The 27,702-nt window shown below is 43.9% G+C and overlaps 2 protein-coding genes across 8 annotated transcripts in view; one reads left to right on the top strand and one right to left on the bottom strand.

Moving 5' to 3' along the window:
- Positions 1–1,252: 1,252 nt before the first annotated feature.
- Positions 1,253–27,533, bottom strand: MED8 (mediator complex subunit 8). Its single transcript, XM_028733782.2, has 7 exons — positions 27,396–27,533; positions 18,255–18,373; positions 10,087–10,231; positions 7,496–7,636; positions 5,911–5,992; positions 5,510–5,758; positions 1,253–1,704 (listed from the first exon to the last, which is right to left on the bottom strand). Exons 1-7 carry the CDS (start codon positions 27,399–27,401, stop codon positions 1,640–1,642), a joined length of 807 nt encoding a protein of 268 aa, XP_028589615.1. The 5' UTR covers positions 27,402–27,533; the 3' UTR covers positions 1,253–1,639.
- SZT2 (SZT2 subunit of KICSTOR complex) overlaps positions 27,473–27,702 on the top strand; it is a 76,641-nt gene continuing 76,411 nt past the window's right edge. For all 7 annotated transcript variants that reach the window (XM_077928815.1, XM_028733761.2, XM_077928813.1 and 4 more), the window contains exon 1: positions 27,473–27,563. In XM_077928815.1, the coding sequence (XP_077784941.1) occupies positions 27,534–27,563 (30 nt within the window). In that variant the 5' untranslated portion in view covers positions 27,473–27,533. The remainder of the gene's footprint in view (positions 27,564–27,702) is intronic.

Below are 27,702 nucleotides of genomic sequence, written 5' to 3'. Positions count from 1 at the left end.
TTATTGCTTTTAAGTTCAAATAATTCAAAATGCAATACAATAATAAATGTATAATGGGGGAAATCCCCACTTATGTGAGGGTTCCAGTCTATGACACGCGCAAGTGGGGATTCCCCCACCCCCTTCCGCTGCTGTTTGCAGCGCATGTGTCAATGGGAATGTGGGTGCTAATGATGCTCAAGTGGGAAAACACCTCCATATAAGAAACAAAAGAAGCAATACAAATATAATGAAAAATATAGCATCTAGCACAGTGCATTACAATTGTTACAATAGGCAGAAAAATCATTAAGTGGTCCAGCAAGACCTCAGCAATTTTCAAGGGGTCTGGGGTAGGGGGAGTTTGGGAATCATTTTTGTACACAGCTATGTATATTATGGACCCAAATAGTTTCTATCAGACGGCTGATACTCTGGAAAAGTTAACCACTAGTGAAAGGAATGCAGGAGACTGCATCTGGTACACTGGTGGGAATTGGATGGAAGTAAACCACTGGGCAGACTGCACTCTATCAATGTACTGCAAAGAATTCATGAAGGCCAAAGAAGCATTTTTCCACACATCAAATTAGATGCACCTGGGATATTTTAAACTTCCCTTGCAGTGAAGAATAGTACAGTTCCTTCCTTTGAGTCAGCTTGGTTGCTCTCTGCATTACAGTGATTTCCAACGTTAAGTTTCTTGCATCCTCCCTGTGGAAGACACTGAATATTGGGCTTTATCTTATCAATGGCCAAGGATCAATACATCTGCAGACATCAAACTAGATAATAGCTTGATCCAATGTTACTGGACTTAGGCGATCTACAGAAAATACAAAGACAAATCCACATTGTTTTCCATGACCAGACCTAGGAACAAATGCAGGATTACCATCCATTCCATCTGGTTGCAGCAGAGAGAAGGAAAGCAAAGGTATTCAGTCTGCTCTACTGAAAAACCAGCTGCCTTTGGTTCTTCTGCCACCTAGTCTGCCACCTAGCAGTAGCAATTCTCTCAAACTACTTGAGAACTACATAATGGCCCAGCTGGCCATTATGACAACTGTAGCTTTTAAAAAATGATTCCTGAGTTTGCTTTCTCCCTACACACCTTTTTCCTTTTGTATCATGTTTTCAGATTGTAGGTTTGAGGGCAAAAAATATCTTACCTTCTTTCTTTTTTAAAAAATGTAAACTGGTCTAGGAGCACTTTCAGCTTAAGAGCAAGAGGTAATAGTTTAAATAAATATGTAAATGAATACACAAAGCAGAACATCTGATCTTTATTAAACAAAAAACCATAAAGAGTACATCTTGCATGTCTACTCCTCCACCATCCAATTCTAATCACAAAAGCACACTCCAAGACAATCAGGTTTCATATTTATATGTGTAGAAAAGAGTCAAGATCTGATCCTCATCCAGGCCTGGTTCATCGGCAGATGTGTTCTTCCCAAAGGAATGCCTATGCCATTCTGTATGAACACACTGAACACTTCTGAGTCCCAAGTGATAAATGCAGCCGTGTAAATAAATTATCTCAATGAGAAGGTAATTATCTCAGGAGACAGAACTTTAGTCAGTAATCTTGCTGTTGAGAGTGAGCTGAAGTCTGAAAGGCGGTCCAGAAGCAGCAACAAGCCAGAATATTTCCTACTCACCTTTGGTAGGGGTGCATTGAAGCTGATTTGATATTGGTTTTTATGCCGCTGGGCATTTTACCTGGAGAGAGGAAAGCAGCTGGGCTTAGCAATGTGTTAGAACAGTCTACATTTTAGGGGTGATAAACATATAAGTGGGAACATTCTCCCCACTTCTTCCCTGGGGTTCATGTCAGAATCTTCTTTGCACACACTTTCTAAGTGAGGTATAGCCTCTCTCACTGTTTAATTTCTTCTACTTCTGCATCCCCTCCCCATATTCACGGTGTGAAAATCTATCAGACTTGTTTTGATCGATAAAAACATAAGAAGAGCCTTGCTAGATCAGACCAAAGGCTGATCTAGTCCAGCATCCTGTTTCCCAAAGTGGCCAAACACCTACTTCTTGAGAAGCCCAAAGGAGAAAATAAGCTCAACAGTCTTCTCCTGCTGCTGTTCCCTAGCAACTGGAATGCAGTGGGAACTGGTATAGTAACCAATGGTAGTCTTGCACAATGCAAAATTCCTCTGCATCAGCATGCTCCATTTAAGAGCTCAATTCTTTGAAAATAATCATATGTATATAGGTTATCATACCTGCCCCTTCATCCCCACCCCCAGAGTGTGTGTAATGTAATCCTTCTGGACATCCTCATTAAAAAGTTGGCTGACATGAACCTTTCTCCTACCATCTGTGACTGGATTAAAGACTTTTTGATAGATCGGACACAAACAGTGAGGATTGGACATGTAACATCTAATTCCTTAAAAATCAGCATGGGCACACTACAGGGATGTGTGCTAAGTCCCTACCTGTATTCATTGTATACATATGATTGTGTATCATCTGACCTGTCTACTGCAGTTATTAAGTTTGCAGATGACACCACCATAATGGGTTTAATAACAGCTGGAGACGAATCAGTGTATAGAGGGGAGGTCCAAAAAATATCTACATGGTGCCTAGGGAACAACTTGCACCTTAATATCAGCAAAACAAAGGAGATGGTGTTGGACTTTCAGAGGAAGAGAGGAGAACTAGCCCCGCTGTACATCGGGGAGGGCTGTGTGGAGAGAGTCTCTTCCTTTAAATTCCTAGGAGTTTATCTCAGCGAAGACCTTACTTGGAAAATAAATACAACCCAGGTGGTTAAGAAAGCCCACAGAGACTCCATCTCCTCAGAGTAATGCGAAAGAACGATGTCAATCAACATTTGATGATCTCCTTCTACCGGTCAACAATAGAAAGTGTCCTTTCACACCACATCACAGTGTGGTACGCTGGTTTGACATCAACTGATAGGAAGTGTCTACAGAGGGTGGTGAATACAGCACAAGATATTATGGTCTGTCCCAGTTGTATTATGAGGTGGTTTGCCTCTGTTGGTTAAAGGAATGGATGTTGCTAAAAATACAGATTTGTTGGATTTAGAAGGTTATGATAATAGATTTGGTTGGCATGCATATTTATGGTATAACAAAACAAAAATCCATAAAGGATTTGGTAATCATATATTTCGAAGATCTTTATATGAAGTATGGGATAGGTACAAAAAATTATTAGAATGTAAAACACCGTGGTGGTTATCTCCATTGGAAGCAATGAGTGTGAAAAAGATAAATATGAGTAAAAACTGGGTTACCTATGAGAAATTGTTGGAGGGAAATGGAAATAAATGGAAAATGAAACCTTATGAGGTTAGAGACTATGTGAATGATTGGTTGCACTATTGCCAAGTCAATGAAATGTATAAACAAGATTTTAAAGAAAAAGGATTTGATGATAAAAAATCAAAATTTGAAATAGAAATATTAAACAATGAATGTAAAATAATATCTAAAATGTATAAAATACTGTTGGAATGGCATTTGAAAGATGATACATTGGGCAAAAGACTTTGGATATAATATACAGCTTGAAGAATGGGAAAGGTTGTGGAATGAAAGGATAAAATTTACAGTCTGGAATGCTTTGAGAGAGAATATGATGAAAATGATGTATAGATGGTATATTACACCAGGGAAATTAGCTAAAATATACAAGACAAATAATAAATGTTGGAAATGTAAAGAAAAAGAAGGAACATTTTATAATATGTGGTGGGAAAGTAAAAACGTAAAGAACTTCTGGGAAATGATATATAATGAGATGAAAAAGATGTTGAAATATACATTTTTTTTAAAAACCAGAAGCATTTTTACTTGGTATTATAGGTCAGGACATTAATAGGCAAGATGTTAAATTGTTTTTATATGCAACAACTGTGGCAAGAGTATTGTTAGCCCAGAAATGGAAGCAAGAAGAAATTCTGACGAAAGAAGAATGGCAGACGAAAATAATGGACTATGCAGAATTGGACAAAATGAAAGAAAGGATTCAAAGCAGCAGGAGGCCCCATTAGCTAAAGTGGTGCTTCAGGTTAAGAACAGTTTCAGGTTAAGAATGGGGGGCCGCTAGGGAGAGGGGCCACTAGGGGCGCCTTGGAAGATGGCCGACAATACCATCTCTCCAGCTCACACGAGGTAATTAAGAGGCTGATATGGGAGTAAATCAGCCTCCTGAAATTCTTCCCGGGGAAGGGAAGATGCAGCCTCGTCCGCGGTTGCCCATAACCCCCAAATTCGAAAGAAGGAGGGGGTGAGGGCACTGGACGGAAAGCCCTCGAGTGAGCTCTGGATCTCCCGGATGCTGCTTCTGAGAGCAACATTAGTTGCATTACTTAAGTTAAAATCTTCGATATAAAAGTAATTGCACATGCTTCGAGCGAAGAAAAGGGTTTATCAGCTGCTAATTAAGCCTGCCACTGAGAAATTAAGAGTGATGGAATGGACTGCACAGAAGATAACATCAAAGAATCACAGCTATGTCGGTATGTTGAACTGGAACGGAAAGGGGGGAAAGCTTCTTCTTTTTATTATGATATTACCTAACAACCCCTCCCCTAGAAGAACCGTCACATGACTGACAGCAAGTGAGATTAGAAAATAAACTGTGTGGAAATAAAAATAATAACTAAAGGTTATTACTAAGCTTTGTTTGTTTTTTGGAAGATCTGGAAAGAAAAATGAAAGGCTCTCCTGTGACGCAGTTCTTAATCGGGATCCGCCATTATGAGACAGACTATATTGCGAGATTAACAGTCAAAGGGGGAGGCGAGCCACTGCTTTGATGTTTGGATTGTAAATTTGATTTGGCAAAATCTCCCCTGGAAAGACTAATTTATGGTGCAACTGGTCTGGGAAAATTAATGAGCAGACGCTTAGAATTTATTTCATCGGAACTGACAAAAATGGCGCCTGCCGCCCGAGCAGGACTTTTGGATCAGCGTGTGATGATTTACTGTAAATAAAAGACTTACCAGCTTTAAAAAGAAAAGAAAGGGAGAGCCTTACAAAGTTCACACGGAAACATAATGATGCTTGCTTCAACTCGCTTGTGGAAACAACTCAGAGGTGATTAAAAAGAAAAACGATAACAACAAGAAGATCGGAAGATGGGACTTGTGAACACCAAAAGCAGGAGAAATATGAGATTATTGGACCCTTACTGAACTTGAAGCATGGGAACCCCCAACAAAAATTTAAAATTTGGCAAAATATTTGGACTTAATGATATGTATTGGTATAATTTGGAATAATTAATGTGATATGATTGGATTGTTAAATGGAAAATTTAATAAAAATTATTATATATTTTTTTAAAAAAGAACGGACCTCTGGAATGAATTAAGTACTTAACCTGAGGTACCACTGTATATGCATTTAAATTCCCCCAGGCACCGATTCCTCTTGTCTCAGCATAGCTCCCCACTCGCTACACCCGTACATTGCACTTCCTTTCCTTTTGCATTTGAGACACTCCAATATGACTGAATGCTTTTATTTACCTGGCTGTCCTGCTTGTGTCATCTGCACTCCTCCAAGCATGGACTGTGGCTGGCTTGATGCTCCAGACATTTGTACCTGCTGCATAGCAGAAGCACCTGCTATGATGGGGTTGGCACCTGGCTGACCGGACTGTACAGGCCCTGATACACCGGGTGGGCGTCTGTTTGACAGACCCTTTCCAAAGGCCACAGCTGCAACAAGTGCATTGGTATCAGCAGGGTTGAATGTCTGCTTGTTCTGCCGTAAACCTGCACAACAAAGGAAAATTTATAGGGCACAGTCTTAATACCATTATGCTAATCTTGGCTGCTGTTATTCTACTATTTCTGTTTCTAGGACTACTGGACTGTGTACCCCCTCTAACACCTCTGCTGTCCCTCCTGCTTCTCCAGTGCCATACCTCCACTCTCAGACTCTCGGTCTTCTTTGTTGATTTTCTCCAATAAGTTTGAGCACATTTTGTTTAAGCTTTGGATCTGTTTCTGCAATGATAAGATTTGCACAGTAAAACATGTAAAGGAATTTGTGTTGCCTTAAAAAAAATAATTACAACCTTTAATAGACTGCTCAATAAAAAAACTATTTGAGTATTTTACATAAAACAGTATAAAAGATTTATTAAAAATATTAATAAAACCAGCTTTTAAAGGTGCACTTAATAAAATTATCCAAAATTTAGATAAAATCTGCAGAATTTTGACTTTCAACAAAACCTCCCGTTATATTCTGGTGGAGAAGCTGGTAAAATGTGGCCTAGATGATGTTATTGATAGGTGGATTTGTAGCTGGTTGATTGACCAAACCCAAAGAGTGCTCACTAATTGTTCTTCATTTTCCGGGTGGGACGGAGACTGACCAGTGAGGTACTGCAGGATTCTGTCCTGAGCCCAGTGTTGTCAACATCTTTATAAGTGACTTGGATGAAGGAATTGAGGGTCTGCTAATCAAATTTGCAGAAGACATCAAACTGGGAAGGGTAGCTAATACTTCAGAAGACAGAATCAGGATTTAAGAAGACCTTAACGGATTGGAGAACTGAGCCCAAACAACTGCTACTGTTACTGCTGCTGCTGCTGCTGCTACTATTCCTATACCATCCTTCCTCCAAGAATCACAATAGAAAACTAACAAAATGAATTTCAGTAGGGACAAATGTAAGGCTCTGCACTTAGGCAGGAATAATCAGACACACAAATATAGGATGGGGGACAACAGACTTGACAGCAGCACATGTGAAAAGGATCTAGGGGTCTTAGTAGACTACAAGCTCAACATGAGTTAACAGCTTGATGCAGTAGCAAAAAAACAAAACAAAAAAAACCCCCCAACCAATGCAATTCTAGGCTGCACCAACAAAAGTATAGTGTTCAGATCAAGGGAAGTAATAATATCACTCTGTTCTGCCCTGCTGAGACTCCCACCTGAAAACTGCATCCAGTTCTGGGCACCATAGTTTAAGAAGTATATTGACAAGCTGGTGAGCCTTATGAGGAACAGGAGGGAGTTGGGTATGTTTAGCATGAGGAAGAGCAAACTGAGAGGTGATGTGATAGCTATCTTTAAATATCTGAAAGGCTGTCCCATGGAAGATGGAATAAACTTGTTTCCTGCTGCTTCAGAGAGTAGAACCCAAGCCAATAGATTCAAGTTACAAGAAATGAGATTCTGACAAAAAATTAGGAAAAACTTTCTGATAGAGCCGTTAAGCCGTGGGAAAGACTACCTCAGAAAGTGGGGGTCTCTCCTTCGTTATAACAGAGGTTGGATTGCCATCTGTCAGGGCTACTTTAAGCTGTGAGTCCTGCACTGTAGGGGATTCCAGTAAGTGAACTTTTGCAACTCTGATGCAGAATATTAAATGTGAGAATATGGTGGTAGAGAGAGATGCAAAAGACCACAGGATTCCTACATATAAATATTCAGCAAGAGATATTTAACAACAAAAACCTAGGAGTTGAGTATACTTAAGCAGCTGAAACCCTTACCAGTGCCGCATCGGTACCAATCCGAGCCGCGTCTGTGCTCAGCTGCTTCTCTTGCTCCTCTACTTCAGGATCAGGCTTGGTTCTCAGGTGATCAGGCACGACCTCATGGCTGAACACTGGCACTCGGCCTTCTGTCTGCCGCTGGAACATCCAGACCATCAGTGATCAAAGTCATACTTTGCCGCAAAGCTACAGAATACGAAGTTGGCTCTACAGACCTGATATAGGTTACAGAGACCCAGTTGTTCCTGGGAATTTAGGCCCAGGATACCCACCAGCAGGATTCTAGCAATTAAATTACTAATGAATAAAAAGTTTAAGCAATGAAGGTGAGCAGAAACTGTTACTTCTCTGTGTTGGCTTCTTTACCATCAGCTAGCAGCTGAGTACCTTGGTAGCTCCTTCTGACTATGAAGGAAGAGTCTAAAATTGGGACTGTATCACCAGCCAACAGGAGCCAGAACAGATTGCCATGTATACCCTTTATATTTTATCGTTCTGTGGATTTGAACTGTAAGCTGCTTTGGCGGCAATATTTTCTGAAAAGCAGGGCAAAAATAAAATGAATGTGTATTCTGTGAGAAACTTCAAACTATGGTCTTCATGTTTATCTGAAGACATGCGCTGCGTAACACTAGTTTTTGGAGAACTGATTGAGCAACATTGTTTAAGACATGACCTAGGAATGTCAAACAAGCCTCTGTAATCCAGGGGTTGTAATCAATGTAGAGCTAAGGAGAATGTTCTGTCAGCATTCTCCTTGTATAACAGAAGGTCCTCTCTTTTTCCTCCCACCCTCACCGGTATTGTGGGCAGCATGGGTGAGGAGAAGAGCGAATGTCCCATTGTGGCAATTTAGTTGCCCCATAAGCTAAGATGTGGCATACTTCCTTTCTAGGCTGCAGAGGCATGACACCCTCGTGTTTGGTGTACGGTATACACAAAGTCCTAGCTAAAAGATTCTTCCAGTAGCAAGGTTGGCAAGGTATGAGGCTGTGACAGAAATCAGGGAGAATGGGAGGAGATAGAGGCCAACACAGAATAGAGCATGAAGGAACTGAGGCTCAATTTGTTACATCCCTGCTTTCCTAAAGATCCTCTTTTCTCATTGGTTTCTGGCTTAGTCAACATTTGCAGCAAAGTGAAGTGATGTAATGAAGTGTACCACTTCAGCCTACAGGTAGGAAATGCCATTTTTAAAACTCCCCCAAATAAAAAACTGGAACGTGAGCAATCTAGTCTAATCCATTACGTGCTCTGCCATTTATAATACAGTAGTACCCCGCAAGACGAACGCCTCGCAAGACGGAAAACCCGCTAGACGAAAGGGTTTTCCGTTTTGGAGGCGCTTCGCAAAACGAATTTCCCTATGGGCTTGCTTCGCAAGACGAAAGCCCATAGGGAAATCTCCGGGGACCTCTTTTAAATGCTGGCGGTGGGGAGCAAAGCCTTTCCCCCCCCCTCTGGCCTTCAGAAGAGGTCCAGGAAGGCTGGCGGGGGCCGAAAGGCTTTGCTCCCCACCGCCAGCATTTTAAAAGCAGTCCGGGATAGCAGGGAAGCGCTTCCCGCTATCCCGGACGGCTTTTGAAGGCAGGAGAGGTCCGCGAAGCCTGGGCGCGCTGATCTCAGCGCGCGCAGGGTTCGGCATGCCGGCAACACTCAGCAAGCAGCGGCAGCGCTGCCGCTGCTTGCGGAGAGGTCCGCGAAGCCTGGGCGCGCTGATCTCAGCGCGCGCAGGGTTCGGCATGCCGGCAACACTCAGCAAGCAGCGGCAGCGCTGCCGCTGCTTGCGGAGAGGTCCGCGAAGCCTTGGCCGGACAGCTTTTGAAGGCAGGCGGGGGGGAGCAAAGACTTTCGCCCCCGCCAGCCTTCAGAAGAGGTCCTGGACCTCTTCTGAAGGAGGGCGGGGGGCAAATGTCTTTGTCCCCCCTGCCTGCCTTCCCGGGAGAGCGGAGAAACGCAGCGCGTTTCTCTGCTCTTCCGGGAGGGCTTTTAAAGGCAGGCAGGGGGGACAAAGACTTTTGCCCCCCGCCAGCCTTCAGAAGAGGTCCAGGACCTCTTCTGAAGGCTGGCGGGGGGCAAAAGTCTTTGTCCCCCCTGCCTGCCTTCCCAGGGGCTTTTAAATCGCCCCGGACAGCGGAGAAGTCCTCCGCTGTCCGGGGCGATTTTAAAATGCCGCCCGCCAGCATTTTAAGATCGCCCCGGACAGCGGAGAAGCCCTCCGCTGTCCCGGGGTTTTTTAAAATGCTGGGGGTCGGAAGAAAAGCCCTTGTCCCCCCCCCCAGCCTTCAGAAGAGGTCGGGGGACAGAGTGTCCCCGGACCTGGTCTGAAGTCGGTTTCCCTAGGAACGCATTAATTGATTTTCAATGCATTCCTATGGGAAACCGTGCATCGCAAGACGAAAAACTCGCAAGAAGAAAAAACTTGCGGAATGAATTAATTTCGTCTTGCGAGGCACCACTGTACTTAAGGATTGAAGGTGCTACTATTCTCATTTAACCAACCTGTCACTCAACTTTTTCACCAGCACTGGAGCCAAGAAATGACTTGTAGCTATAAAATAGATTGTAATAATCAGCCAAATCCTTACCATGATCTCCTCATCACGATCTGGAGACAGCACTAGTGGAATTATGACCTGATTGCGCAGCAGTGGAGTCTTCTCATGTTTTAGCACTTTATTCAGGGTATTCAGCTGACCTGAGAGCAGAGCGAAGCTGTCTAACACTGAGGGCCTGAAGCAGAGATGGGGAAATGAAAAGGACATGAGGCACACATAGAGCATCCCTACCTCTGGCTGTGGGAAGTTCAAATCTTCACTGTTGAATTATTTTATTACATTTACATCCCGCCTTTTTTCCAAGGAGCTCGAAGTGGCATTCATGGTTCCCGCCCCCTGCACCATTTTGTCTTCACAATAAATCTGCAAGGTAGTTTAGTGAGCTTCACGGCTGATTTGGGACTAGAACCCCAGTCTCCCAGGTCTTAGTCCAACACTCTTAGCACCACTATGTCACACTGGCTGTACAGTGGTACCTCGTGTTACAGACGCTTCAGGTTACAGACGCTTCAGGTTACAGACGCTTCAGGTTACAGACTCCGCTAACCCAGAAATAGTACCTCGGGTTAAGAACTGTGCTTCACAATGAGGGTATCTGGGTAGAGAAGAACTGTCTAGAGCAGGCATGGCCAAACTTGGCCCTCCAGCTGTTTTGAGACTACAACTCCCATCATCCCTAGCTAACAGGACCAGTGGTCAGGGATGATGGGAATTGTAGTCCCAAAGCAGCTGGAGGGCCAAGTTTGGCCATGCCTGGTCTAGAGGGATTCTGCCCCATGACAAGATGGGAGACTTGAAATGCATTCTTGTTCAGACTTCCGCTTGAGGCGCCATGGAAGGTGACTGAAAATTCCATCGCTCCGGCTCTCATGGGGTAATTAGAGGCTGAGATAGGAGTAATCAGCCTCCCAAAATCTTCCCAGGGGTACAGGAAGACACAGTCTCATCTGCGGATGCCCAACAAACTAGCCCCAAATTTGGAAAGAAGGAGGGGCTGGGGGCACTGGATGGAAAGCCCCCAAGAGAGTCTGGCTCTCCTGGATGCTGTCTCTGTGAGCGAATCAAGTTCGATTTCTTAAGATGAAAAATTGGATTTAAGTTTTGGGCATGCTTTGAGCGAGGAGGGAGAAATTACTCTGCTAATTAACCCAGCCACCGAGGTGCCAGAAAAGACTGAGTGGAAGAAGGACTAACATTTAAGTTGGTATGTTGGAATGGAACAAAAAGGGGTGGGAGCCTCTCTTAATACTGTACTATGCTTTATTATATTATTTGGCAAAAAAACCCCAGAAGAACCGTTTACATTAACTATAACAAGCGAGATTGGAAAGTTTTGTATTTGTTGATATAATATGGCTCTAAAAATATAAACTGTGTGGAAATAATAATACTATATAATTAAGGCTTTCGATCTTTGACTTGCTTGGAAGGGGATAAAAGATTCTCCAATGTGTGGACATCAGACAGAAGCAGAATCTCATTAGCCACTGGAGAGATGTTAAAAAAACTTGGACGGTTTCCTGGAATCTATGTGGGAGTTGTGTTGCACTTGAAATCCGCCAAGATTGGAAGTCAAGACCTGGCTGCAGAATTACAAATAGTCAAAGGGGGAGGTGAGCCTTTAATATGTCATTATACTTGTGTTTCCAGTTTGATTTGGTAAATCTTCTCTGGAAAGGCTAATGTTTGATGCAACCGGTCTGGGAAAAGGAGACGCTTAGATTTGATTTTATTGGAACTGAGTGAAGATGGTGGCTGCCAGCAGCGAAAAGACTTTCGGATTGGACTTCCGGGTTGGTGCCTCTGGGCAATGGCGGATTTCCTCTGACCGGGAGGAATCTGCTCCGTGGAAATTTGGGTCTGGCCGCTACGGCGAAAGCGGAGACCCGTTAAAATCACAGGCGGGAGAAGCCTGTGAACGTGGGATTCGACGGGCACCTTTTGCGCCTCCCCTACTCGCAGGGAAACCCAGTTTCGGGGATCCGGAGCGACGTGGGGTGAGTGGCGCGGTGCTTCGAATTGTCTGCTTCTTCCACGGAGTGAAGCCGCATAGCTGTTGCCGGAGAGCACTGACTTTTTCCTGTGGACAATTTGGACTCTAAAGTAATTACCTGTGAGTAGAGCTGATACGGGAGAATTGGATTTTAAACGTTTAATTTGGCATCGAAACGGGGAGGTTCAAAACAGGAAGTCTGCCTTCCCTATTTGTAAATAGAGTGAGGCAAGGAGTCTCTAAGCTGAAGTCTTGGAAAGCCTTTTGTAAAAGATTAAATTTCCATCGGCAAAGAGTATAAAACCCCCCTTGGAGGCAGGAGAAGAGGGGGGAAGTTGTGGACTAAGTATGCCTGCAGGAGAGAGTAAAGAGAGGTAAAGGACTGCCGCTCTGACCCTGGAAACGGGCTGCTAGTAGGACTGACGTTTTGGAATGTCCATTGACAGCACTTAGAACGTTCCTTGACAGCTAGCGAAATAAGAGAGATATATTGTTTCCACTGTCTCCCGCTGCTTCTAAAAAGGAGTAATAAAGTAACTGAAAACTGAAACTAACTTTGGATTGCGCTTAAAGGTGATATCGTTGATTATTATAAATAGAAACTGTTTCCCCCTAGTGGAAGTTTCTGAAATTGGTTACTTTTTAAGAGCTGGGCTAGGGGAGCTTCCAGCTGCAAGATAAGAACTGTGTGACTCAGGGACTGACCTTGAATCTTTTAAGTGTTATGGCAAACGGAAAGGAAAAAACAGATGAAATGTCAACAGAAGAGGCCTTTGTGGCCGCATTATTGAAAATAAATGATTTGCTGGAACAGCTTCATAAGAAAACAGATTTGATGAATGAAAGGCTGGTGAAAGTAAATGCTGCAAATATTAAAATTGATTTAATGGCAGAAAGTTTAAATAATCTGGGACAAAATGTGAATATCAACACAGAAGCCGCCCAGAAATGGACACAGGAATCTACTTTAACATGGCAAACTGCGGGTGAAGTCAGGGAAACCTTTGCTTTTCGCCCCTGGGCAATTTGGCTCCAGGGACCACGCATTCGCTCCATAAGACGCACAGACATTTCCCCGTACTTTTTAGAAAGAAAAAAGTCGTCTTATGGAGCGAAAAATACGGTAATTGCTCTCATCCTACATTTATGGAAAATATCACATCAAACAGAACTATAGGGATTTCACACAGTCTTCAACAGGGTACCACAAGCAAAGCTGGATGAAGGAAAACTGCTTCATAACTGTTTAACAGTCTGGATATACACATAATTACTCAGAAACAAGCACTATTGGGTTCAATTAGATTTTTCCCAGGTAAGTATGCACAGGGTTACCACATTTGACAAGGGATGCTCCAACAAACTGGCAAAGCTAACAGAGATGCTGCAATGACTGTCGGATCATAATCCGATTGTAATGGAATTAAAGAGAAGAGATGAATCATAGTTTACATGGAGAAGGAATGAACGATTACTAGATGATCAGAAGATTATGCAAAGGGCACAAGAGACTTTACCAAGAGTATTTTGAATTGAATTTGAATAAAGAGACAGAATAGATATGGTATGGAATGCAAGCAAAGTGGTAATGAGAGGTTTCTTTATACAACAAAATAGCCTTCAGAAAAGAGTAAGAGAAAAGAAGGAGGACATATTAAAGCGTATAATGGAAAATGAAAAGCAATTAATCAAAAAACCAAGAAGTACACAAATAAAACAAAATATTAAGATGCTGCAAACCCAATTTTCAATATTAATTAATCAAGAAGTCGAATGGAAAATAAAAATGCTAAGGCAGAGGAATTCTGAATTTGCCAATAAACCTGGAAAATTATTAGCTTGGCAACTGAAAAGGAAACAAGGACAAAATACTATTAATAAGCTAAAAATAGAAGATAAAATAATAGAAAACCCGAAAGAGATCAGGAAAAATCTCCTAAGATTTTATAAAGAATTATATAAAGCTGGAAAAGAAAATATAGAAAAAAATAGAAAACTATTTGAAACAGAACAAATTACTGAAGATTCTGAAAAATAAAAAAGACCAATTGAATACACCAATAACAATAATGGAAGTACAATCAGCAATAAAACAATTAAAAATAGGTAAAGTGCCAGGACTGGATGGACTCACTGCGAAATACAACAAAAAACTGTGTGAACAACTGATGTCACCCTTAAAGGATGTTATGAATAATATTTTGTGCAGGGTGGGGCACTTCAAAGAATGGTAAAAAGTATTATCAAAATTTATCTGGCAGGGGAAACAACCAAGAATTAAATACAAAATCCTAACAGATACAAAAGAGGTGGTTTCTCCCTGCCAGACTTGAGAATATATTGTGAAGTGTGCTGTCTATGTTGGTTGAGGAATTGGATTTTGTTAGAGAACACAGATCTTTTAGATTTGGAGGGCTATGACAACAGATATGGATGACATGCATATTTATGGCATGACAAAGTAAAAGAGCATAAAGGATTTCTGAACCACACAATAAGAAAATCAATTTATGAGGTGTGGAATAGATATAAAAATTTATTGGAACGTAAAACCACTTGGTGGCTCTCTCCAATAGAAGGAATAATGGTAAAAAAGTTAAATATGAAAGGAGAGTGGGCCACGCATAGAGATTTATTGACAGAGATAGCAAGTCAGTTAAAATTAAAAAACATTTGAAGAAATAAAAGAGTTATTGATGGATTGGTTGCAATATCATCAGGTAAATGATGTGTTTAAGGAGGATAAAAAGAAAAACGGTTTCAGTACACTAAGATCTAGGCTGGAGATAGACTTATTGGGTGATAAGAGGAAAATATTATCGAAAATGTATAAACTATTATTGGAATGGCATACTAAAGATGAAGAGGTTAAAGTGGTGATGATACAATGGGCTTAAAGATTTTGGATATAATATTCAGTTAGAATCTTGGGAAAGGTTGTGGAAGGAAGGTGTTAACTTTACTGCATGCAGTGCACTTAAAGAAAATGTTATGAAAATGATGTATAGATGGTATTTACCATCACTGGGGCCTGGTAGGTACCCCAAGATCTCCTGCAATGCTTTTGCAAAGTTTTTTGAAGATAAAGTCGTTCAGATTTGGAAGGAGGTAGACTCCACCGTGGGAGCAGGGCTGGGGCGGGAGAGTGCTAGAGTCATGTATAGTCATGTTACATGGGATCAATTCCAATCTGTTACCTACGAGGAAGTGGACAGGCTGCTTGGACGAGTGAACCGACCACCTGTCTCCTTGATCCTTGCCCATCCTGGCTAATAAAAGCGAGCCGGGAAGGGCTGGGCGATGGGCTCTGTGGGGTGGCAAATGCTTCCCTCTGCGAGGGAGGCTTCCGAGACCCACTGAAAGAGGCGATCATTAAACCGCTTCTTAAAAAAGCATCTTTGGACCCAGCCAATATGGCCAATTATCGCCCAGTCTCAAATCTACCATTCTTGGGCAAGCTGATTGAGTGAGTGGTTGCTGAACAACTCCAAGCACGCCTGGAGGATGCGGACCATTTGGATCCCTTCCAAGGCCTCACTATGGGACTGAAACTGCCTTGGTCGCACTGGTCGATTATCTCCAGTGGGCTAGGGACAAAGGTGAAAGCTGTTTCCTGGTTTTGCTGGATCTCTCAGCAGTCTTTGACACAATTGACCACAATATCCTTCTGGACTGTCTGGAGGGGCTGGGAGCTGGAAGCACTATTATACAGTGGTTCCGCTCCTTCCTCCTGGGCTGTGTCCAAAAAGTGGTTTTGGGGGATGAGTGTTCAGACCCCTGGGCTCTCACTTGTGGGGTGCCTCAGGGTTCTGTCTTCTCCCCCATGCTTTTCAACATCTACATGCAGCCGCTGGAAGAGATCATCAGGGGGTTTGGGTTGGGTGTTCATCAGTATGTGGATAATACCCAGCTCTCTTTTAAATCAGAACCAGTGAAGGCGGTGAATGTCCTGTGTGAGTACCTGGAGGCGGTTGGAGGATGGATGGCGGCTAACAGATTGAGGTTGAATCCTGATAAGACAGAAGTACTGTTTTTGGGGGACAGGGGGCAGGCGGGTGTGGGGGACTCCCTGGTCCTGAATGGGGTAACTGTGCCCCTGAAGGACCAGGTGCACAGCCTGGGAGTCATTCTGGACTCACAGCTTTGGACTCACAGGTTAATTCTGTGTCCAGGGCGGCTGTCTACCAGCTCCATCTGGTAAGCAGGCTGAGACCCTATCTGCCCACGGACTGTCTTGCAAGAGTGGTGCATGCTCTAGTTATCTCCTGCTTGGACTACTGCAATGCATTCTACATGGGGCTACCTTTGAAAGTGTGATGGCCTAGGACTTGGGCTCGGACTCGAAGGAGTCTCGGTCCGGACCAGAGCCTCTGCCTCAGGCGGCATCTGAACCAAGTCTGGGGACTGATTCTGAAGAGCCTCAGTCTGCACAGGTTCCCTTGCAACAAGCACCAGCTGAGCCGAGTCAGGGGCCTGAGCCTGCCCTGGCTCCAGATGTGGGGATTACTTCATTGCCCTCTGCTGGGCAATCACGTGCAGCTGCTCCACTACCAGTTGGGTCAGGAGAGGCTGTGGCGGCCTCTGGGTCTAGTAACCCACCGACATCTCCCGAGCTGCAGAGACTCAGGTCTGAGAGAAGGAGAGACCTGAGTACTCACAGCAGGAGTGATCGCCTTTGGGCAAAACGGGGAGGTGAGTCACTGGGGGATCAGGACCGGCCGTTACCCCGTCAGAGATAAAAGGCTGCCGGAACCCGCCCCAGGACCCCGGCCCTGTTGGACTGAGTCCTCATGGAATCCCTTGGATTCGGGATCGGACCTGGACCGCGTTGCTTGGGTTAACCCCCGGGCCAAGCACAGAAGGTGACTCGGAAACTGCAATTAGTCCAGAATGCGGCAGCTAGACTGGTGACTGGGAGAGGCCGCCAGGACCACATAACACCAGTCCTGAGAGATTTGCATTGGCTCCCAGTACGTTTCTGAGCACAATTCAAAGTGTTGGTGCTGACCTTTAAAGCCCTAAATGGCCTCAGTCCTGTATACCTGAAGGAGCGTCTCCACCTCCATTGTTCAGCCCGGACACGAAGATCCAGCACCAAGGGCCTTCTGGCGGTTCCCATTGTGAGAAGTGAGGTTACAGGGAACCAGACAGAGGGCCTTTTCGGTAATGGCGCCCACCCTGTGGAACGCCCTTCCATCAGATGTCAAGAAAATAAGCAGTTATCCTATTTTTAAAAGACATCTGAAGGCAGCCCTGTTTAGGGAAGTTTTAAATATTTAATGCTGTATTGTTTTTAACACTCGATTGGGAGTCACCCAGAGTGGCTGGGGAAACTCAGCCAGATGGGCGGGGTATTATTATTAATAATAATAATAATAATTATTATTATTATTATTATTTAACACCATCAAAACTTGCTAAAATGTATAGGACAAGAACTAATGAGTGTTGGAATTGCAAAGAAAAGGAAGGTATCTTTTACAATATGTGGTGGACTTGTGAAGAGGTAAAGGCTTTCTATGAAATGATATATGAGTTAAAGAAAATGTTTAAAAATACTTTTGTTAAAAAACCAGAAGCCTTTTTATTGGGTATAGTGAGTGAAGATATACCAATAGAAGTTAAAGGCTGTTTATGTATGCAAAAACAGCGGCAAGAATTATTTTAGCCCCAAAATGGAAACAACAAGAAGTACCAACGAAAGAAGAGTAGCAGATGAAAATTATGGACTGGTGAAGCTGATGGGGAAAATCCAAAACCAGCATGATCAAGTATTCCAAAAGGACTGGAGTAAATTTATACGATACGTGAAAGATCATTGTAAGCAATTAACATCACTAGTAGGGCTGTCTGAAGATTTGTAATGAGAAATTTCCCCCTTTTTTATATTTATTTAAATTTTGAGATATTTTGTAATGAGTGTACTGTAATTAGAATTGAAAAACGTATAAAATACTATGATATAAAGGTTAATTTTGAAAGCCATGAGGTGGGAGGGAAGGAAGTCGATAGGCTCTAGAGAGCCAGAGAGGTAAAGTAGATAATAATGTAATTATATATCGCTAAATGGAAAACTAATAATATATATATGTGTGTGTGTGTGTGTGTGTGTGTTTTTCCAAGATCAAAAAAGAAGTAGATGCTGCAATGACAGCTCCCACCAACAACCAAGAGTAGCCACACAATTTTCTTCAAAGCCTCTTACCAGGTAAGTCGGTCATATTCATTTTCCAGCTTGTAAATGAAACCGACTAAGGAATTCTTCAGGTCAGCCACTTGACTGATGAGAGCCTCAAGAGATAGTTCAAGCTGCTTCTCCTCTCTCTGGAAAGGATAGAGTAATAACCAATTTTCTAATTAATGAGTGTTCAGTTTACAGGGCCACTTTTGGCTTTATATACAGTGGTACCTCAGGTTACATACGCTTCAGGTTACATACGCTTCAGGTTACAGACTCCGCTAACCCAGAAATAGTACCTTGGGTTAAGAACTTTGCTTCAGGATGAGAAGAGAAATCGTGCTCTGGCAGCGCGGCAGCAGCGGGAGGCCCCATTAGCTAAAGTGGTGCTTCAGGTTAAGAACAGTTTCAGGTTAAGAACGGACCTCTGGAACAAATTAAGATCTTAACCCGAGGTACCACTGTAGTGAACATAGTAATTATTATAATTATTTTTAGTATAGAAAGATTATTGTCTCTGACAAAGCATTTGACAAATGCGTGGCAAGAGTAAGGAGTGCTAAAAGAAAACTTGCTAGACTGAAGTCATGCTAGATAGCAATGATGATATTCTGATTCAGCTGAGTCCAGAGGTTTAAGACATGGTGCCTGGTGCATGACCTTCCTTGTATTTCACTTGTGTTTGCGCCTTCTTTTTGGGTGCCTCTGTCTTAACCCTATGGGCTTAAAGATATGTGCACAAACATCGGGACTAGCATCGGGAAGGAGTTGATGAATTTCTGGATCTCTGCCATGATGTTGTATTCACTCTTAAGAGAAGCAACTCTTAAATATTGGCCACAGATATTTCCCCAACATTTCCTCTTTTCAGGGTTCCCTTTGGGTGCTGTTCAAACACTGCCTTTGCATTGTTCCTTGCTGGTGAATGCAAACACTGGGTATCCCTCTTGCTACATCATACTTGGTGCAAGTATGTCAATAGCATTCCCAATAAGCTTGTTTGCACTGACGAAATATCTTTGAAAGATTATCTGGGGAGGTAATCCTGCACTGATTACTTTTATTTGTAACCTATGCTGCTCTGGTATATGATCATTAATAGCTGTATCAGATGGTTGAAAGGAGGACAGTTGCACAAATCAAAGTTTGTAGGGTAGGTCAGGTTCTGACCGTTCCGGATTTATAGGGTTGTTCCCTACCTTTCCTAGTGTAGGGTTGTGCCTTTGATCCAAATTAGAGGCCTTCAACAAGCAAAAACTTACGGAGCTGTCATGGTGTGTCTCAAGCACTGTTATAAAAACAAGGGAAGCTGAGTGATGGGATAGATATAAAGGGTTTAAACTACATGATACTACAGTGGTACCTCAGGTTAAGTACTTAATTCGTTCCGGAGGTCCGAACTTAACCTGAAACTGTTCTTAACTTGAAGCACCACTTTAGCTAATGGGGCCTCCCGCTGCCGCCGCGCCGCCGGAGCACGATTTCTCTTCTCATCCTGAAGCAAAGTTCTTAACCCGAGGTACTATTTCTGGGTTAGCGGAGTCTGTAACCTGAAGCGTCTGTAACCCGAGGTACCACTGTACTGGGGTTCTTTAAAATACAGGTCACATTCCAGTAGCACATGCTTTCTGCCTTGCAAAGCAAACATTTCAAAGGAGTCAAGATTTGTTTTAACCACAGTTTTGACATCCATCATATCTGAATCAGCCATTCATGATGAAAGGTTTGGGTATAATTCTGTGTGTTCAGATAAGTGAAATTTTGGATAAACATTCCAGAAGCAGGAACTGCATGTAGTTATGTTGGAAAAAATTGTCCTCTGTAAGACAGTGGTGTAGTAAGTACTTGGTAGTGTAGTAAGTTTTCTGATGTCACAATTCTTACAACCAAGTTCACAGCCCCCTAGTATACCGTATTTACTAAAGTCTAATGCACCATCGAATGTAACGCGCTCCTCAATTTTCAGAAACCTTAAAAGAAAGAAAAAAGTATTTGCTGGCGAATGTAAATGTGCCATCGAATCTAATGCACACCTTAATTTTCGCAACATAATTTGGCTAGAAAAGGTGAGCATTAGATTTGAGTAAATACGGTATATCACAAAACATGCCCTTTGAAATTAGGCCAATACGTTTCACAACAATTAGCAATGTACACGTTTCCTCCAGACACTTAATTGTAAGCAGGAACATGTGATTTTACTTTATACTAGGAAGGTGAATAGGATAGGAAAAAAGTAAGGACCCAATGAAGTCTGGAACATTCTAGAAAAAAAATCTTTTGAACTACTATAAAGTTGTAGAGAAGAAAGGGTAGGAATAAAGGCAATTTCCAAAATGGAGAGAGAAGCTATGAGGTCTCATGAGATTCTATATCGATTTCCACCACCTCCCGTAAGATTTCACAAAAGCCTTTTCATAATACAATAAGATAGAAGAAACTAATCTAAACAACAACAGAGAAAGAAAGGGGGGGACACAGAATCCTCTCTCAAAGATAGCTCTAAAATATAATAATAATAATAGTAATAATAATAATAATAATAATAAATAAAAAAATAAAAATCCCACTCTGGGCGGCTTCCAACAAAACACTAAAATACAACAACAACAATAAATTAAACATTAAAAGCTTCCCTAAACAGGGCTGCCTTCAGATGTCTTCTGAAAGTTTGGTAGTTATTTTTCTCTTTGACATCTGGTAGGAGGGCGTTCCACAGGGCGGGTGCCACTACTGAGAAGGCCCTCTGCCTGGTACCCTGTAACTTGGCTTCTCGCAGCGAGGGAACCACTAGAAGGCCCTTGGCGCTGGATCTCAGTGAACAATGGGCTGAACAATGGAGGTGGAGACGCTCCTTCAGGTATACTGGACCGAAGCCGTTTAGGGCTTTAAAGGTCAGCACCAACACTTTGAATTGTGCTTGGAAATGTACTGGGAGCCAGTGTAGGTCTTTCAAGACCGGTGTTATATGGTCTTATCCAGTCACCAGTCTAGCTGCCGCATTCTGGATTAGTTGTAATTTCCAGATCACCTTCAAAGGTAGCCCCACACAGAGCACATTGCAGTAGTCCAAGCGAGAGATAACTAGAGCATGCACCACTCTGGCGAGACAGTCTGTGGGCAGGTAAGGTCTCAGCCTGCGTACCAGGTGGAGCTGATAAAGAGCTGCCCTGGACACAGAATTGACCTGCGCCTCCATGAACAGCTTTGAGTCCAGAATGACTCCCAGGCTGCGCGCCTGGTGCTTCAGGGGCACAATTACCCCATTTAGGACCAGGGAGTCCTCCACAGCTGCCCGCCTCCTGTCCCCCAAAAACAGTACTTCTGTCTTGTCAGGATTCAACTTCAATCTGTTAGCTGCCAACCATCCTCCAACCACCTCCAGAGACTCACACAGGACCTTCACCGCCTTCACTGGTTCCGATTTGAAAGAGAGGTAGAGCTGGGTATCATCCGCATACTGATGAACACCCAGCCCAAACCCCCTGGTGATCTCTCCCAACGGCTGCATGTAGATGCTGAAAAGCATGGGGGAGAGGACAGAACCCTGAGGCACCCCATAAGTGAGAGCCCAGGGGTCTGAACACTCATCCCCCCACCACCACTTTCTGAACACGGCCCAGGAAGGAGCGGAACCACTGTATAACAGTGCCCCCAGCTCCTCTAGACAAAAGGATGTTATGGTCTAACAAAAGGATGTTATGGTCAATGGTGTCAAAAGCCGCTGAGAGATCCAGCAGAAATAGGAAACAGCTCTCACCTTTGTCCCTAGCCAGCGGGAGATCATCAACCAGTGCAACCAAGGCAGTTTCAGTCCCATGATGAGGCCTGAATCCCGACTGGAAGGGAACCAAATGGTCCGGTTCTTCCAGGCGTGCCTGGAGTTGTTCAGCAACCACTTGCTCAATCACCTTGCCCAAGAATGGTAGATTTGAGACTGGGCGGTAGTTGGTCATATTGGCAGCATCTAAAGTTGGTTTTTTTAAGAAGCGGTTTGATAACCGCCTATTTCAGCGGGTCCGAGAAGGCTCCCTCACAGAGAGAAGCATTCACCACCCCGCAAAGCCCATCGCCCAGCTCTTCCCAGCTAGCTTTTATAAGCCACGTGATCACTGAGATCGGTTGTCCCAGTGCATCCTCCCCTGTAGAACCTGCCCCAGCCATTTTGTAAGATGATGTTGATCAGAAGGTGACATGGGTGGTATCCAAATTTGCCTGTGACATGGCAAGTATTCAGGATTGAGGGAACCAAAGCAAGCTATGAAGTAATCATCATTTTACTGTTATGATTTACAAACAGACACCCTTTATAGAATATCAGCTCAGAAGAGTGGCTTATTAAAACCAGTAGATGAAACCAGATTTATTACTAGCTCAGAAGAATTATGATTACAAAAGACAGATGTGTACAATAAGCCCTCACAAGCCTTCTGAGCTAGTATTACAGTAATGGTGCCTTTTTGTAAACCATTAACAGTTAATGATGATCTTTAATCCAGAGAAGGAACACTTTCCAATGTGAACTGAACATTAACTATGCAATTACATCTGTTTGGATATATAGAACTAAAACTGTTGTTCTGCAGTGGGGACAGCTCTTTACGGTCCTTGGCGTTAATTATGAACTGTATGATTTTTTAACTGCACATTTTTACCTGGAGCAGCCCACTAACATGCTTTTGTCTTTATTCAAATTTGCAGATGATTATTGAAGGTAACAGAGGGCGGCTAATTAGTTGGGTCCAGAGTGTGGTTAATGAGGGTGGTCCCTGCCACATTGAACGAGGCAGTGGTGCAACTGCTTCTAAAGAAACCGGCTCTGGGCCCTTTGGATTAGAACAACCAGTATTGACCAGTTGCAAATACAGTACCTCCTTTTTTAAGAGAAGCTGGTGAAGCGGGCTATGGTGGGGCAGCTGAAAGCATTCTTGGGAGGGCAGATTATTTAGATCCATTCCAACATGGATTCAGGCCTGGACACAGAACTGAGTCGGCCTTGGTCACCTTGATCTCTGCAGAATGGGATCGGGTGTGTGTGTGTGTGTGTGTGAAACTTTGCTCCTGCTTCTTGATCCTTATCTCCAGTGCTATTTAATATTTACATGAAGCCGTTGGAAGCCATCCCTATGAGTTTCTGGGATAGTGCTATCAGTTTGCTGATGACCCTAAGCTCTTATTCTTCAGTTGCCACCAGCTGCGAGGAGCAGCAACAGTGTTGACATCATGTGATGTCTCTGAGCGTGAGACAGGAAGTCTCAGCCAGTTCTCAGTGTAACCGGGTGGAGTTACTGAATGTTGTTTTTCTTTCGCTTCTGTACAGAAGTAGAGTCGAGTTGGAGACTCTTGAGTTCTGCTGCTCAGAGAGCAGTCATGATTGTACAGTCTTAATAAAGTAGCTGTTAGACTACGGACTGTCTCTTTCTTCTGTGATGAGATGCCAGGAGGAAGTGAGTGTGCTTCTCTCATGAAGGAGGGGTCGCTTATTACCGGTCTCTCTGGACTGAGAGAGAATTCCAGCCAGAGAGTGACCACCGGAGAGAAGCCCCGGCGTCTTGGGAAGCTTGGCATCTTTCCCCGGGGGCGTTTTCTCAGTGATTAGAAGTGCCTTGTACCAACAGCCATTGGTTCAACAGCTACAGCTGTTCCTGGAAAGCCTGGCTAGAGTAGTTCATGCATTCAAGAATGGATTATTGAAATAAGCTCTCTGTGGGGCTTCTATTGTATTCTATTGCTTCTATTGATCAGGAGGCTGCAGTTAGTGCAGAATGCTGCAGCAAAATTGCTGCCAGGAGTACAGGCCTCTGTGCTCAGAGATCTGTACTGGTTCCCTATTTGCTACTGGGCCAACCAAGTTCAAAGTATTAGTATATAAAGCCCTTAACAATTTGGGACTAGTTCACCTATGAGATTGCCTTATCCCTCATGTACTCAGTCAACAGCTTCAGTTCGTGGAACTAACAGTACTACAGGTGCCACATAATACCTATTCCACATTTGTAAGAAAATGATCATTTAGTGTGGCAGCACTCACAATTTGATAACCATAGGCAGGGATTTCCAAGCAGGTGCCTTCACTGTATTATTTTTGGCTCCTGTTTTATCTTTTATGTAAACCACTTGGAGGCTTTTAAATTTTTTTTACTACCACTCATATACATTTTATGACATAAACATCAGAAATAAGCCTGTAGTTCTATATACCGTATTTTTCTGTATATAAGACTAGGGGTTTTTTAACAAAAAAAATCAGGTTTAAAATTAGGGCTCATCTTATACACGGGTAGTGCTGAAGGGTGTTTTCTTAATTTGGAGTCCCCAAAAATAGGGTTGTCTTATACATGGAAAAATACAGCAATCTATGCAAATTTGGAAACTGTAGAAAAGCTGGAAATAAATTATGTCTTCACTTGAATAAAACAACTTTATTGCCAACTGTGTGTGGTGTTCCTTCTCTAAAGCAGTGTTTCCCAACCGGTGTTCCGCGGCACACGAGTGTGCCGTCAGACGTTGCCTCGTGTGCCGCGAGATGCCTGGAGGGAGGCGGGCGAGTCGGGCGGCGAGAGGCGGGGCGGCGGCGGCGAGGAGAGGCCGCGCCTCCTGCTGCTGCCTGGCGCTCCTCCTCGCAGCCGGCAGCGCTGCCTGGGCGCCTCCGCGCGACTCTGCCTCGCTGGGTTTGGTCTCCCAGCAGAGACGGGTCACACGCGCCCCTCCCTCCCTCCCTCAGCCTGCGCGGAGGGAGAGCCAGAGAGAGGCATCGCTCCTGCGCGGCGGGAGAAAACTTTCACTTTTGTGCGTCCCTCCCGGCGTGACGCTGCGCGCTGACGTCACGGGGCGGGGCTTTAATGGTGGTGTGCCGCGAGATTTTTTTTCAGTAAACAGGTGTGCCGTTGCCCAAAAACGTTTGGGAAACACTGCTCTAAAGAGTACTGCTTGTGCATGGCTCAAGGCAGAATCCAGTTTGATATAATCTTGTAATTCTTTTAGCACATGGAAAGGACACGTGAAGATTCCAGAAGAACTAAATGATTACAGAGAATGACAACATATTTCATATGGCTCATAAGTAATGGAAGATTAACTGTGGATGACTGGAGGGAGGGAGGACTTTTGATCTTTTCTATTATTTGTGAAAATGTACAAACAGAGTTATATCCAATGTTGTGGAACAAATGTTTCACTGATGCAATACAATTTCCATTTCCTCTCCTCTCCCATACACCCCCAAAATCTGCTCCAGATGGTTTTGAGGATGCACAGGGGTGGAAGGGGCAGGAGTGGGGAAGGAAGCTCTGTTGTGCTTGTGAAAGTATATTGTGCCAGGAGAACTGTGGTGTTGGATACTGCCCATATTTTTTCCTGGCCTTTCAATTCTGGTTTCAAATTCTAAGATGTGCTAAGCCTTAAGGATAGAGCCAGAGGAGAGAGAGAACACCCCATGGTTACTCTAGTTTTTGTGGAAAACGCATTCTGAATCGGACCAGACATGGGTTAGAGCTCAACATTGAGCCTACCAAGTGGAGATAGCAACGGCGAAGAGGACCTTCTTTACCGCCTCTATTGCATCTGCAGAAAACAGCAGGAGGAGACTCTTTCAAGTGGTTTGCAATCTAACAGAACCACCTCCACCACTGGGGCCTAGTGAGGACCCCAAGATCTCCTGCATTAGATGTCAAGGAAATAAACAACTATCTGACTTTTAGAAGACATCTGAAGGCAACCCTGTATCAGGAAATTTTTTAATGTGTAATGTTTTACCATTTTTAATGTGCTGTAAGCCACCCAGAGTGGCTGGGGAAACACAGCCAGCTGGATGGGGTATAAATAATAAAACTACTATTATTACTAATACTTTGACTAATAGGCTCTGGGACCCAAGGAACATGTAACATTTATTTATCTCCTTACCATGATTAAGAGATCTCCATTCCCTTTGAGTTCATATTTTCCTCTGTCTCTCTCCCCATATCCTATGAATTCTCCCTTTTCCTTTTTACTGCTAGACACTATTGGTCTTCTATCTATACCAGGGTTAACACTAACCATGGTTATATCAGGGAAGTTGGGATATAAATGAAAGACATGAATAATTTTAAGATGAATTAATGAGTTAGGGCATGCAGCTAATTATGAGGAAAATCTCAGCTCCTACAGGAGGCAAAGATACACCAACATATTTTACATTATGGCTGAACTGTAATTAGCTTTTAAAAATGCCATTTAAATCCACCCAAGAGTCCTATTGCAACTGCGAATACCACTCCACCAGTTTAGCACCCCAATCCTTAGCACATTTTAATGGAACTTTCATGTTAAAGTGTTGCTATCTGAATCTTAAGTTGGCAGATAGTCTGTTAGCTAAAGACGAATCAGTTGTAAAAGATAGCAAGGCTCCAACACTTTTTAATAACTTGCACAGAAGAGAATTTCAACTTTTCCCAACCCTTCACGAAAGGGTTGCATGCAACTTACTGAGATACCTTGCACACCTATTAAGTTATAAAAATGCAAGAACCCTATTCACCTTTGCAGCTGCTTTCCCCAGAGGAGGGGTGGGAAACTTCAGGCACCGCGACCATGTGTAGCCTTCCAACCTACCCTTGGGCCACACCCCCTCAGAAACCCTGCCCCCACGCCCTCCTGGCCACAACGAGTTAATGAATTCCCAATACTGGTTCTTGCTTGCCTGGATGGAGGACACACGAGGTACGTGTGCAGAAACTCCGACTTTCGTCCGGCTAGCACGCAGCTTCTAGTACGCACACAGTTAAGAATCACATCCATTTTCTCACCCGCCATTAGCACGCCCCCCCCCCCCCGGGAGGCCTGCAAAAGGGAACCGGGCCCTTGGGCTGAAAAGGGCTTGTTACGCCTGCCCAATCTCTGCAGAAGAGCATTCTCACTATTATTATAGTGAAAAGAGCATTTGTACCCCCCGTTCTTCAGCCAAAAAGGCAATGCATTAAAACAAGCCAGTCCCTACCCGCAGGCTTACAAAGGGGGGGGGGCAAGGGAAAAGGGGCAGGGAAGGAAGAGGAAAACAAGGTAAACTAAGGGAGGGAAAGGTTCCTCAGCTAGACTACTGAGCTAGAACTAGCCAGTTCCCAAGAAAGATGCGGTCCCAAAAGGCCCCCGCGCCGCCGACCCACTAACCCCGCCCGCTTATTTCACCTGCATAGTGACGGAGACCCGAGACCACGATATAAAGAAAGCCTCCCTCGGACGGCTGCTTATTCGCGCGCGCGCTGCTTCCTCTTCCGGGTTGGTGCGTCAGGAGGTCGGAGGTCACGGAGTTGGAAAGTGCTGGCCATGGCGGCCTCGGAGAGACCCGAAGCAGAGGTAGCGCGTCTGGCTTTCCTGTGCGCGCGGGGCTGGGGAGCGCGGGGGGGCCGGGCCGTGTGCAGCGGCACGCGCTCGCTCGCTTGCTTGAGAACGCTCGAGCTTCCTAAGGCAGGGCTGCGAAGGGGGCGAGAGGCTT

The sequence above is a fragment of the Podarcis muralis genome, chromosome 5 (genome assembly GCF_964188315.1).
Source record: "Podarcis muralis chromosome 5, rPodMur119.hap1.1, whole genome shotgun sequence".
Classification (NCBI taxonomy): domain Eukaryota; kingdom Metazoa; phylum Chordata; class Lepidosauria; order Squamata; family Lacertidae; genus Podarcis; species Podarcis muralis.
This window is presented reverse-complemented; position numbering and strand designations above follow the sequence as displayed.

Coding starts and splice junctions, on each gene's coding strand:
- MED8 (XM_028733782.2), bottom strand. Junction 10,232..18,254: donor GAATATGACCGACTTACCTG/GTAAGAGGCTTT, acceptor TCTCTGCTTCAG/GCCCTCAGTGTTAGACAGCT. Junction 5,759..5,910: donor CCGAGAGTCTGAGAGTGGAG/GTATGGCACTGG, acceptor TTTGTTGTGCAG/GTTTACGGCAGAACAAGCAG.